General features: G+C 48.9%; 1 protein-coding gene and 1 pseudogene across 1 annotated transcript; one reads left to right on the top strand and one right to left on the bottom strand.

Annotated features, from left to right (window-relative positions):
• Positions 1 to 6633: 6633 nt before the first annotated feature.
• Positions 6634 to 11388, bottom strand: LOC123397949. Its single transcript, XM_045092459.1, has 2 exons — positions 9456 to 11388; positions 6634 to 6917 (listed from the first exon to the last, which is right to left on the bottom strand). Exons 1-2 carry the CDS (start codon positions 11345 to 11347, stop codon positions 6902 to 6904), a joined length of 1908 nt encoding a protein of 635 aa, XP_044948394.1. The 5' UTR covers positions 11348 to 11388; the 3' UTR covers positions 6634 to 6901.
• A 2155-nt stretch (positions 11389 to 13543) lies between these two features.
• On the top strand, positions 13544 to 13672 carry LOC123400567 (annotated as a pseudogene).
• Positions 13673 to 14494: the final 822 nt, after the last annotated feature.

The following is a 14494-nucleotide window of genomic DNA, read 5'->3' as shown; positions in this document are numbered from 1 at the left end:
CCATTGTCTAACAACATGATTTCCATCACAGGGTTGTCGTACCACTCTGGTGCGGAGCGTGCCCTTGTGGACCTTCGCGGTTCAGTAGTAACTTGATCCGAAGCTTCATGATCATCATCATTAACTTCCTCTTCAGTTGGTGTAGGTGCCATAGGAACAACTTCCCGCGCTGCGCTACTATCCTGTTCGAGAGGGGTGTAATTACCTCATCAAGTTCAACCTTCCTCCCACTTACTTCTTTCGAGAGAAACTCTTTCTCTAGAAAGGATCCGTTCTTGGCAACAAAGGTCTTACCTTCGGATCTAAGATAGAAGGTATACCCAATAGTTTCCTTATGGTATCCTATGAATACGCATTTCTCCGCTTTGGGTTCGAGCTTTTCTGGTTGAAGTTTCTTCACATAAGCATCGCAGCCCCAAACTTTAAGAAACTACAACTTAGGTTTCTTGCTAAACCATAGTTCATACGGTGTCGTCTCAACGGATTTAGACGGTGCCCTATTTAAAGTGAATGCTGCGGTTTCTAATGCGTATCCCCAAAATGATAGCGGTAGGTCGGTAAGAGACATCATAGATCGTACCATATCTAATAAAGTGCGATTACGACGTTCAGACACTCCGTTGCGTTGCGGTGTGCTAGGCGGCGTCAGTTGTGAAACAATTCCACACTTCTTTAGGTGTGTGCCAAACTCGTGACTCAAATATTCTCCTCCACGATCAGATCATGGACACTTGATTTTTCTGTCACGTTGATTCTCGACCTTACTCTGAAATTCCTTGAACTTTTCAAATGTCTCAGATTTGTGCTTCATCAAGTAGATATACCCATACCTACTCAAATCATCGGTGAGAGTGAGAACATAACGATAGCCACCGCGAGCTTCAACGTTCATTGGACCACACACATCAGTATGTATTATTTCCAATAAGTCAGTTGCTCTCTCCATTATTCCTGAGAATGGAGTCTTAGTCATCTTGCCCATGAGGCACAGTTCGCATGTGTCAAATGATTCAAAATCAAGAGACTCTAATAGTCCATCAGTATGGAGCTTCTTCATGCGCTTAACGCCGATATGACCAAGGCGGTAGTGCCACAAGTATGTGGGACTATCATTATCAACTTTACATCTTTTGGTACTCACACTATGAATATATGTAACATCACGATCGAGATTCATCAAGAACAAACCATTCACCAGCGGAGCATGACCATAAAACATATCACTCATATAAATAGAACAACCATTATTCTCTGACTTAAATGAGTAGCCGTCTCGCATTAAGCAAGACCCTGATACAATATTCATGCTCAAAGCTGGTACTAAATAACAATTATTAAGGTTTAAAACTAATCCCGATGGTAGATGTAGAGGTAGCGTGCCGACGGTGATCACATCGACTTTTGAACCATTCCCGACGCGCATCGTCACCTCGTCCTTGGCCAGTCTCCGCTTATTCCGCAGTTCCTGCTTTGAGTTGCAAATGTGAGCAACAGCACCGGTATCAAATACCCAGGAGCTACTACGAGCGCTGGTAAGGTACACATCAATAACATGTATATCACATATACCTTTAACGTTGCTGGCCTTCTTGTCCGCTAAGTATTTGGGGCAGTTCCGCTTCCAGTGACCTTTTCCCTTGCAATAGAAGCACTCAGTCTCAGGCTTGGGTCCATTCTTTTTCTTCTTCCCGGCATCTGGCTTACCGGGCGCGGCAACAGCTTTGCCGTCTTTCTTGAAGTTCTCTTACCCTTGCCTTTCTTGAAACTAGTGGTCTTGTTGACCATCAACACTTGATGCTCTTTCTTGATTTCTACTTCTGCAGACTTGTGCATCGAGTACAACTCGGGAATGGTATTTTCCATCCCTTGCGTGTTGTAGTTAAGCACAAAGCCTTTGTAGCTTGGTGGGAGAGACTGGAGGATTCTGTCGATTATAGCGTCATCCGGAAGTTCGACACCAAGTGAAGTCAGACGATCGTGTAACCCAGACATTTTGAGTATGTGCTCACTGAAAGAACTGTTCTCCTCCATCTTATAGCTAAAGAATTTGTCGGAGACTTCATATCTCTCGACACGGGCATGAGCTTGAAAAACTAGCTTCAGCTCGTGGAATATCTCATACGCTCCGTGTTGCTCAAAACGCCTTTGGAGCCCCGTTTCTAAATTGTATAACATTCCACACCTAACTAGAGAGTAGTCATCACTCCGCGTTTGCCAGACGTTCAGAATGTCATGGGCTGCTGCGGGAGCGGGAGGGTCACCTAGCGGCGCATCAAGGACATAAGCCTTTTTAGCTGCTTCAAGGATGAGCTTCAAGTTGCGAACCCAGTCTGCATAGTTGCTACCATCATCTTTCAGCTTGTTTTTCTCTAGGAATGCGTTGAAATTGAGGTTGACGTTGGCCATCTACAATATTTATAAAGACAACTTTTAGACAAAGTTCATGACAATTAAGTTCACTTAATCAAATTAAGTATGAACTCCCACTTAAATCGACATCCCTCTAGTCATCTAAGTGATACATGATCCATGTTGACTAACCCGTGTCCGATCATCACGTGAGACGGACTAGTCACCATGGTGAGCAACTTCATGTTGATCGTATTCAACCATACGACTCATGTTCGACCTTTCGGTCTTGTATTCGAGGTCATGTCTGTACATGCTAAGCTCGTCGAGACAACCTAGGTGTTTCGCGTGTGTAAATCTGGCTTACACCCGTTGTATGCGAACGTTAGAATCTATCACACCCGATCATCACGTGGTGCTTCGAGACAATGAACCTTCGCAACAGTGCACACTTAGGGGAATATGTTCTTGAAATTTTGAGAGGGATCATCTTATTATGCTACCGTCGTTCTAAGCAATAAGATGTAAAACATGATAAACATCACAATGCAATCATATAGTGACATGATATGGCCATTATCATCTTCGCCCTTTCGATCTCCATCTTCGGGCATCGCATGATCATCATCGTCACCGGCGTGACACCATGATCTCCATCATCATGATCTCCATCATCGTGTCTCCGTGAAGTCGTCACGCCAACTACTACTATTACTACTACTATAGCTAACCGTTAGCAATGAAGTAAAAGTAGTAAGCACATGGCGTTGCATCTCATACAATAAATTAAGACAACTCCTATGGCTCCTGTCGGTTGTCATACTCATCGACATGCAAGTCGTGAAACCTATTACAATAACATGATCATCTCATACATCATACATGCAACATCACAACTTTGGCCATATCACATCACATGTCAAACCCTGCAAAAACAAGTTAGACGTCCTCTAATTGTTGTTGCAAGTTTTACGTGGCTGATTTGGGTTTCTAGCAAGAACGTCTTCTTACCTACGTGACAGCCACAACGATGATATGCCAAAGCTATTTACCCTTCATAAGGACCCTTTTCATCAAATCCAATCCAACTAGAGTAGGAGAGACACACACTTGCTAGCCACCTTTATGCACGGTGTGCATGTCTGTCGGTGGAACCAGTCTCACGTAAGTGTACGTGTAAAGTTGGTCCGGGCCGCTTCATCCCACAATACCGTCGGAAAAGAATAAGACTAGTAGCGGCAAGCAAATTGACACATCATCGCCCACAACTTTTGTGTTCCACTCGTGCATAGAATCTACACATAGAAAACCTGGCTCTGATACCACTTTTGGGTAACGTAGCATAAATTCAAAATTTTCCTAGGCATATTCAGATCTTCCTATGGATAGACCAGCAACGAGAGAGGGGTAAGAGCATCTTCATACCTTTGAAGATCGCTAAGCGGAAGCGTTACTAGAACGCGGTTGATGGAGTTGTACTCGCAGCGATTCGGATCGCGGTGTGATTCCGATCTAGTGCCGAACTACGGCACCTCCGCGTTCAACACAAGTGCAGCCCGGTGACCTCTCCCGCACCTTGATCCAGCAAGGAGGAGGGAGAGGTTGGGAAGAACTCCAGCAGCACGACGGCATGGTGTCGATGGAGAGACGAGGTCTCTCGGCAGGGCTTCGCCAAGCACCGGCAGAGAGGAGGAGAAAGAAGGGCAGGGTTGCGCCGTGGGAGAGGCAAAAGTCTTTCTCTCAAGGGCCAAAACCCCTCTCTATTTATAGGAGGAGGGGGAGGGGCTGCGCCACCCCTAGGGTTCCCTCCCTAGGGGCCGGCAGCCAACAGATGGGAAAGGGGGCCGGCGGCTAGGGTGGGGAGGGGGTGGCGCACCACCTGGTGGGCCTTAGGCCCACCTGGCTTAGGGTTTGCCCTCCCCCCCTTTTCTCTCCCCACGCATTGGGCTGAGTGGGGAGGCGCACCAGCCCACCTAGGGGCTGGTTCCCATCCCCACTTCGCCCACCTTACCTCCCGGGGTCGTTGCCCCCCTTCGGTGGACCCTCGGGGCCACCTCCGGTGGTCCCGGTACGTTACCGGTGATGCCCGAAACACTTCCGGTATCCAAAACCATCCGTCCTATATATCAATCTTTACCTCCGGACCATTCGGGAGCTCCTCGTGACGCCGGGATCTCATCCGGGACTCCGAACAACTTTCGGTAACCTCCTATAGCAATTCCCTATAACCCTAGCGTCATCGAACCTTAAGTGTGTAGACCCTACGTGTTCGGGAGACAGGCAGACATTACCGAGACGCCTCTCCGGCCAATAACCATCAGCGGGGTCTGGATACCCATGGTGGCTCCCACTTGCTCCACGATGATCTCATTGGATGAACCACGATGTCAAGGATTCAATTAATCTCGTATACGGTTCCCTTTGTCTGTCGGTATAGAACTTGCCCGAGATTCGATCGTCGGTATACCTATACCTTGTTCAATATCATTACCGGTAAGTCTCTTTACTCGTTCCGTAGCACATCATCGTGTGACTAACTCCTTAGTCACATTGAGCTCATGATGATGTTCTACCGAGTGGGCCCAAAGATACCTCTCCGTCACACGGAGTGACAAATCCCGATCTCGATTCGTACCAACCCAACAGACACTTTCGGAGATACCCGTAGTGCACCTTTATAGTCACCCAGTTACGTTGTGACGTTTGATACACCCAAAGCACTCCTACGGTATCCGGGAGTTGCACAATCTCACGGTCAAAGGAAAAGATACTTGACATTAGAAAAGCTTTAGCATACGAACAATATGATCTAGTGCTATGCTTAGGATTGGGTCTTGTCCATCACATCATTCTCCCAATGATGTGATCCCGTTATCAATGACATCTAATGCCCATGATCAGGAAACCATGATCATCTATTGACTAACGAGCTAGCCAACTAGAGGCTTGCTAGGGACACATTATGATCTATTTATTCACACATGTATTACTGTTTCCTGTTAATACAATTATAGCATGAACAATAGACGATTATCATGAACAAGGAAATATGATAATAACCATTTTATTATTGCCTCTAGGGCATATTTCCAACAAGGACACCACCGAAAGATCCACTGAGGAAGGGCAGACACGGAAGCACGAAGAATGTCGGATGTCCTAGGGAGGAGGGGAGGAAAACAACGCCTCCGAGGAGAAGCACATCATTCATAGACAACATCATCGCCAGTGACGGCCAAGGACTTGCGCAGTTTTTGCTGGCGTGACAATCTCCCTAGGCACTACAACATGACCACATCATTGAGGAAGAGTGCAAGCTCGTCGCCCCAAGAAGACCATCGGCCCCTGTCAAGCGAACCGGCAAAAGTGGGCACGTGACCCCGACCATGGCCACCCTGCCGGAGCACAATGCAGGGCCACCCCAACACACCGCCCTACATCCCGAAGCTTGGACAGAGGACAATCCACCTGCCAGACAGCCATGGAGACGCTCTGAGGAGGGCTCTAGATTCGACCCCCCTTGATCTGAACGAGGGGCTCATAGAGGATTCGATCACCCATGACAGCAAGGTTGTGCCTCACAACACGAGGGCGGAGAGGATGACACCCCACGCGACCAGATCCACCATGACCACCTCAGATCTACATCTGCAAGGATAAAGTAGCCAAGGATTAGAGGGGAACCGAGAGGAGGAGCGTAGAGAGGATTATGTGAGCACGCCCCCCCCCCCCAACAAAGTTGCGGTCGCCTGCCAGGGTGCCACCCAATCGCGATGAAACAACGTCATGGATACCGAGACGAGGAGATAATGGGTGAAAAGCATGAACGAAACGAGATCCTCGCAACCGTCGTCATCGGGCACTCGGAAGGCTTGCGTGCCAGCTCTCTCTTGAGACGTCGAGGAGCTGGGTGGCGGCAGCGGCTTGGCTAGGGCGCCACCTGAGTCGCCCCTTGAGAGTGGCATGGGGACTGAATAACAATACCGATGAAAATAATAATGATGATCATAGTAATTGAATTCTAATATTATGAATACATTTGAGTACAACACATCATTAATTGCATAACCCAACCTCATAACTAGATCAACTTCATCATTTTCAGACAATCCATGCCCACGACATGAGATCACTTATACCACCTTTGTTCCTTTTTACTCTGCATATTAGGTCTAAATTATCAACATTTACAATACAAAAAAATAGAGGAATGAGGAGTGTGTGAGAGGAGTATAAGTTGTTCCCATCTTAAATTCTCTCTTAGAAGGTAATGACGGTAAAGAGTTTCCCCCGCTTTATATTATAAAGTAATGACCAACCACAAAGTGCATACACATAGACGTCCAAGTTGCAAGAATACATAAAATAATATAAATAGTCCTATTGGGACTCAACACAACATCCCCTAAGATGAAGCTAGGAAAATAAACTGTCTCGGGATGCGGATGTGGTGCCGGTGGAAGCGGTGAAGGAGGTGTCGACGCAAGACGTGAGGCGATGGAGTGAAGGCTGGATGAGATCCTGTCGATGCTCTCCTGAGCGTGTCGCTTGCTTAGCGGTTGTTATAGCTGTAGGAAACCACACAATTTGTAGATAGGATCAATCACCCTTAGTGGTATCACACGCTCAATAACAAGCTTATTACACACATTTCATAAAGTCCAAGCTAGTACCCCTACTAACACAAAAGGGACAGATAAATGGAAGAGTGGTGGGATTGGACCTCCCTAAACAAGTATGGAAAGTTGGCATGGTTCCAACTACCGCCCACCATCTCACACAGGCAACTCCAGAGAAACAGTACCGAGAGACAAGTGAATACGATGTGATTAGAGTCCCCAAGGACCTCACATAAGGGGCATTGCCCCTCCCCTAGGCCATTACGTTTAAGCACCTCACTCCCCGAAGGGAGACGACCATGAACTAATTGCCATAGGAAAATCAAAATCTTGAGAAGTAGTTTAATATCCCAAATGTGGTTCAAGTCCTATGAATTTAGTGTAGCCATCAAGGCTCTATACATCGACCGGGAGAAGAAAACCCCATTTGGTTCAAGATGCCAACCCATGGTAACTTGATCCAAGGAAGGGGTGTGGCGCGCTATACACTCGAGAAGATCCTCCCATTGGCCCCTCTCGACTGAACCAAGAATCCGCTAGAAGGGAAGATTAGCGAGGTTCACAAGGACTGCTTCAACTGGCACATACGAGAGTGCACAAATACTGAATATTTGGGGAACCCGGATACAAAAGGTTGGTCACCCGACCATCGGTCCTACCAGAATAGTGTATTCGTCCCCGAGCAACCGTGATGCAAGACCCAATCTGGAGACCAGAAGCAACTAGATAGAAGATTGCCAAAATTGGGAACCTCATGTCCGTTGGGCGAACGCAAGGGGTTGACCCCAAAGATATTTCACTCGGATTATGTCCAACCAGAGAACCCTTCTCCGGTTGCAATCCACCAAGGCCATTTGGATAAGAGGGCAATATTCATCTTCTTGGAGAAGATTATCCCCAGAGCGCCTTAGTCCTTTGGTTTAGAAATTTAGGACCATTTAACCATGTGGTATTTTTTCTTACCAGCCTCTGCCCCCTAGAAGAACCAAGATTGGTATTTTTGTGATATCATGATGACGGGATTCATGAAGGCTATAGAATCCCATCAAGTACGTGAGAAGGATGATAATCGAAGAGTTAATGAGCACTAGCTACTCTGGCTTCTTTCAGTAGCCAGCGGCCTTGCCAAGGTATGACCCTATGTTGAACCTTGGCCACCGAGGGCAAGGTCCTTCACTAATAGCATGGAATCACTAATTCACATCCCTGGGTATGTAGTCGGGAAGGCCCCTAGCCGACAGTTTAGCCAGTTTGCAATATCATGTTTCTCCTTGTGAGAGTATCCTAGCACTATTAGCTCACTCTCGCTGAATTTGACGGTTAGGCCCAACATCTCCTGAAAACAGAGAAGCGGCAATTTGATATTTTGGATATCCACGTCCGAAACCTCCACCATTAGTATGGTATCATCGGGGTATTGGAGGGGTGTAATCCCACCTCGACCAATAAGATGGGGGCATATTCCTTGAATATGCCCCGCAAGTTTCGCCACATCTAGGATGGCCGCGAGAGCGTCAACCACCAAGTTGAACATAAATTGTGAGAGGGGATCCCCCTCCAAGCCCCAATGGGAATCTGCCCTCGTGTGATCCATCTCCCGGATGACTAGGTACGCAACACAATCGTTAAAGCACCGCATGTTCGAGGGGTCTACTCTAGCATTGCTTTTATCTGACGCCAAGTAAATGAGATTCAAGTCACCTCCCACAATCATTGGGAGCTGAGGCGCTGAGATTTTAGAGTGGATCTCTTGCAAGAAGGTTGGGGATCGATTGTGGTCTGCAGGGTCGTAGACCACAATTATTTCATATTTGAGGTTAATCGCCCTCTCCCACAACTCCATGCTCACAAGAATTCTCTGCAGTCCATGACACCTACCTCAAACATGTCATACTTCACACCTAGAACAATGCCACCTAAGTGGCAAGCTGTCCCACTAGACGGTAGCCAATGCCATGTGAATAGTTGTCTACTAAGATGTTCCAGTTCTGATAAGGAGAACTCCGTCCACATCGTTTCCTAAATTGCCACTATGTCAATATTTTCCTCTCATATGTAAGTTGCCTACGGCGGCCATTATGGCCAAAGCCCCGCATGTTCCAAAAGAGGGATCACATTATTCAACTAAGGGGTCCTCCCTGGACACTACAATGGAAGTAGCAACATGGCGCAACTATGAGGTCATGGGGGTTCCTCAATAGCCACGACGACTGTAGAAATGGACGGGCCTGACCGGGGAGGAACATTGTCCATAGAAGTTGCGACACCCGCCCTCGTTGCCACTAGCTTGCCATCTAGGATTTCCTTATCCTAGATGATGCGATTTTTTCCAAGAGAGGCCCCTTCTCACCATGAAAGACACTCACTAAATCTTAAGCTAACTTCGCTAAGTGTCCGAGAGGCACTCCAAGTAACGTCGAGAAATCGGAGACACCACCAACATCATCAAAATGAACATCAATAGGAGGGGTGATTGTGAGGCCGAACCTGTGTCGAGGTTCCTGGCGACAGCGCGACGCACGACCTTCTCCATTGTGTTGGGAGAAGAACCTAAGCTGTGAGGGGACGACTCCAGGTGGGCGCTCTTGCGTACAGAAGTCGACGGTGTTGAGGCTGACCACACGCGACGGAAGAGGAGTCGACATCATCAGCCTCCTAGGGGCGTCCTCCTCCAAGCCACCTCCCACTGAAGCTGGCACCACAGGCAACTTAGTAGACGGTAGAGCAGGCTGCACCACCTCAGTGGCCTCCCGGTCGAGACCAGGTGAGACCACCATCACTAGGGATCCACCAGGCGATGGAGAAGATGGTGGGAGAACGTCCAGACCGACATTTTTTGTGTCATTGGACTCATAGGCATCGGCCGGGAGGTAGAGGGAAGGTGAGCAAGACCATCGCAGTGAAGAACCGTATGGGGTAGTAGATCCCTCCTCCAGCATGACCGCAATGGCCTCAATCTCTGAAGTGGTTGGAGAAGTCCCGACCTTGGAAGTCATGTGAGCTGAACGCTTGGAGGAATTGTCTGGGTCCGAGAGCTCATCATCTTCCTCCTCGGAGCCCAGGTACAAGCCATGGCGACGGTGGTGGCTATCTCGTCCACCTCCACGTCCACTGCCCTGGTCTCCACCGGAGTCGCCAGCTCCCTCCGGGCCATAAGATCCCCCATGGACTGCCCCCTCAACAGAGACGCGAAGATCATAGCCAATGTCATTGAAGAAAACACGAACCGTGGCTTGGAGCTTGGAAGAATCAACCGTCTTGACCTTGACACGGACTACATCACCCTTGAACAACGATAGCTCATCTACCACAATGATCTTGCCAAGGATCCTCGACATGTTGCGGATCACCCGTTCCTTCTTGGCAATAGGCGGGAGACCACGAATTTGTAGCCAAACCGTCTCAAGCACAACTGCCGCCAGAGGATCCACTGTTGGAACGGAGATGTTGACATTGATCTTGTTGAGTGCGAGCGTGAGGCCCGCACTATGAGTGGCATAGCGCAAGCTAATCGGGTTCGGAAACACTGTTGTGAACTCACGGTCGGATATAGGGGTCACCGCCCAATCCCAATCTGGACGGAAGAGGTGTCTCAGCTCGTCGGTGATGGTGGCCGGAGACGCCGTCTTGTCGCCCAAGATTGAAATGAGAGCAGTGAGAGGCGGGGTGGAGGCTTCGATCTCTTCCACCTCCATATGAAAGAAGCCCATGCCCGTAATCCCATGGCCATATAACATCAACTCACCCTCAATCGACTCGTACGGGCATAAGAGGGTCGGGCAACTCGGACGCTTGTAGAGGTAGCGGGAGGGTGGATTCGGACACCCTACTTGGTAGTTTCCGTCCTCCCCGCAGTTAAAGTAGGTCGCGACAGGAGCACTCGATGTCGCTGGATCCTGCTGCGGAGTGCCCACCGCCAAGGAGAGGGGCAGGACCGAAGAGGATAGCCCGGCACCACCTTGTGCCCTAGGGAAGGCCTTCTTATTCTTCACGAAGTTCCCCTTGCCATTTTGGTTGCGGTTGGACTTGTCGATGGGAGGGAGTTGAGGATGGTGGTGTGGATGGTTGTAGCACCGGGGCGGCGATGAATCTTGGCGAGGAGGGGATCTCACTCGGAACATAGATCTGCGGCCTCGAGAAGTGCAGCGCCGATCCCGCGACCGCCAGTGGTCGGGGGAAGGGTCTCGAGACCTGGAGTCCCATCGGTCAGTTGCGTCACCGGGAGCGACGGCCTTGCCCTTCAGCATGGAGTGACGTAGGTTGGCCTCACGGCGACTCGCCTCTGAGGAGGGGCGCCAGTGGTCGGTCGGACAACCCCCGCCGCGGTCCTCCGCCCGGCGCTTGAGGCGCGGGCGACCATCGTCCACCTGCCGGGGCATGGCAGCCGCCGCAGCGTAGGAGAGAGGATGGGGAGGGGGGCGACAGGGGATTGCGGCGCTGGGGGATCCTTAGAAGGTAATAAGAGAGACCATCTTAAATTATCTCTTATTCTGGTCAATAATACTCCTCGCTTAGAAGGTAATTAAGAGGGGCCATCTTAAAACCTCTCCTATTCTGGTCAAATGAGGAGCGTGTGAGAGGAGCATGAGCTGTTGCCATATCTTTTCTGCATATGGCTTTAAATGATCCATATACTCCTAGTTTTAGTACTAAATTTCCAGCAAATTGTTTTCCAATGCACAACACTACATTTTGGATTATGCAGCAGTAAATGCATCGCGCACTCACCTATTCCCTCTTCTTTTGTAAGGTCTCATCATCCTTGGCTGGCTATAAGAAGAGACAACACTCACCTGTTTGGATCTGCGCCTTCTCCCCCCCCCCCCCTTCCCTCCTTCCTTCATTAATTCCTTGGGTGTTTATTGTTCCTGGAGACATGGCAATGGGGGTACCCAAGATCAAGGTGCCTGGCATGTGCTTGCTGCTGCTGATCATGCCGCTCCTCTTACTCCCTGGTAAGCCTTGCCTGAAACAAGTTGTAGTCTTCTTATCATCCGCAGACTAATATATATACTGCAAAGAAGAAGAGAAAATCTGATAATGTTATGTTGTCTTCTTTTTTTCTTTCACCGCATGCAGGCTCGCAAGGGATGACTTGCAGGGAGCTGAGCAAGACCTATACTTCTCCCAACTGCGCGGCCGAACGATGCATGGAGCACTGCCAAACGGAGGGCAACGATAACGGGGTGTGCGAGGGCAGCTACTTCGACCCCTACAAGGCATTCTGCTTCTGCAACAACCGCTGCTGAGCATCGATGGCGCATTGCTTCGGCCTTTGGGAGTGTAATAGAGATGGTTGCTAAGGCGAGCCGTCGTCGACGGCGCGATTCATGCAAGTTGTAGCTGTAACAATTTTCATCTGTATCCTCTTTTTTTTAACTGCTTGTTAAGTGATTGGTCAGCTTGTGGAAATGGATCGCGTGTTCCCGTCGTTTTCATTCCGTTCCCGTTGAAAAGAAATTTCTATTAATCTAGTATGATCTATCTATGTGCACGTGCAAATTAAGTCCAAGCTTGAAACAACATCTATGGCGCAATAAGAAGGTATTGATAGAAATAAAAGGTGACCGGCAATAGATGTTGTTTCAAGCTAGAAATAAAAGGTGACCGGCAATAAGAAGAAATCAATACCTTTTATTTCTGATTTCTTGTTCAACCGTCCGTGGACGGCAATAAGAAGGTATTGATTGATGGCATTACTAGCCTATAGCTGGATATATCCTCTTATGTCCTTTTGCCTGAAAAACAACATCTATCTGATTTGAAGAATATACAAATGACACTCTGCGTTTCTTGCTCAGGTGTTATATATATAGTATTTGCCACAATCCTGTTAAACCGATTGAGATATTGTATGTAGATAGGATACTTGTGTACCAAGTTAGGATAGATATTCGGTTAGGATCTATCTCTAGTTTAAACCGAATAACTCTATCTCTATCTCCTTGTATTCAAACTACTTGTATGCATATCTCAGGGTTGCGCCTGCTATATAAACACGAAACCGTCGCCCTAACCTGTACGATGCTTCTAGCTATTTCTACATGGTAATCAGAGCCCATCTCTTCCATCACATCTACAGTTTAGCCACAGCTATCATGGCCACCTCCGCCACCGCCAACTCTGGTCTCTCTGGCCAAGTCACCGAGCGGCTTACCCGAGCAAACTACATCCTATGGCGAGCCCAGATCGTGCCGCAGCTCAGAGGTGTTGGTTACTTCGGATATGTGGATGGAGCCACACCGGAGCCAGCCAGGGAGGTCGTCACCAAGGACAAGGACGGGAAGGACACCTCCATCGTCAACCCTCTCCACTCCATCTGGTTTCGAGAGGATCAACAGGTACTAGGTTACCTGTTGAACAATCTGTCTAAAGAGGTTCTGGTGCAGGTCACATCAATCTCCCATGCGCATGAACTTTGGACAGCACTGGCTAGCATGTTTTCCTCCCAGTCGCTGTCCAAGGTGAACAACATCCGCATCTCTCTGGCCAATGCACAGAAGGGGACGCAAACGGTGGCCGCCTACTTCGGGCATATGCGATCACTCGCCGACGAACTTGCCGTGGCGGGGAAACCTCTTCCCGATGACGAGTTGATCTCGTACATCCTCGCTGGACTCGACATGGAGTACCAGCCGCTTGTCTCTGCCCTCGACGTACGCACCACGCCGGTCTCCTTCGAAGAGCTCTATGCCCAGATGAGCAACTTCGACCAGCGTGTCGCGCTCTACCAGGGCACAGGCTCTGGCAGTGGATTCAAATCCTCTGCCAATGTTGCTTCACGTGGTCGAGGCAGTGGCAACTCTCGCTACCGTGGATCGCCACGCAAAGGGAAAAGCACCAACGACAACAACCGCGATGGCGCAAACCCCCGCAGCAACAACAACAGCAACGATAGGCCCTCCTACACCAACACAAGGGGCTGTCGTAACTCCAACAACAAGTCACGGCCAGATGCCATCCGGTGCCAGATCTGTGGCAAACCGGGGCACTCGGCCAAGGACTGTTGGTACCGCTTTGAAGATGACGGCAATTCATCTCAGGATGACAAGGTCGCCGGCGGAGCTGAGGCCTCGTATGGGGTCGATACAAACTGGTACGTGGATAGTGGTGCAACTAACCACATCACCGGCGAGTTGGAGAAAGTAACCATGCGGGAGAAGTACCGTGGCCAAGATCAAATCCATGCCGCAAACGGAGAAGGTATGAGAATTAGTCACATTGGTCACTCAATTATTAAAACCCCCCATCGAAAACTCCATCTCAGAAAAATCTTGCATGTACCCAAAGCCTCAATGATCCTTCTCTCTGTTCATCGCATTGCACTTGACAATCATGTCTTCCTCGAGTTTCACCCATTTTTCTTTTTGATCAAGGATCAGGCCACGAAGAAAATCCTATACAGAGGTAGATGCGTGTGAGGACTCTACCCGTTGATTCCCGAGTTTAGAAGGCTCAATAAGCGTGTGTGTGGTGTCGTGAAATTGTCCTCAACAAGGTGGCATGATCGTTTAGGGCATGCATCT

The sequence above is a fragment of the Hordeum vulgare genome, chromosome 5H (genome assembly GCF_904849725.1).
Source record: "Hordeum vulgare subsp. vulgare chromosome 5H, MorexV3_pseudomolecules_assembly, whole genome shotgun sequence".
In the NCBI taxonomy this organism is placed as follows: domain Eukaryota; kingdom Viridiplantae; phylum Streptophyta; class Magnoliopsida; order Poales; family Poaceae; genus Hordeum; species Hordeum vulgare.
The sequence above is the reverse complement of the archived record's forward strand: the minus strand, read 5'-3'. Positions and strand labels throughout refer to the sequence as shown.

What these genes read in the sequence shown, in the direction of transcription:
- LOC123397949 (XM_045092459.1), bottom strand. Translation starts at nt 11,347, where the DNA reads ATGCCCCGGCAGGTGGACGATGGTCGCCCGCGCCTCAAGCGCCGGGCG.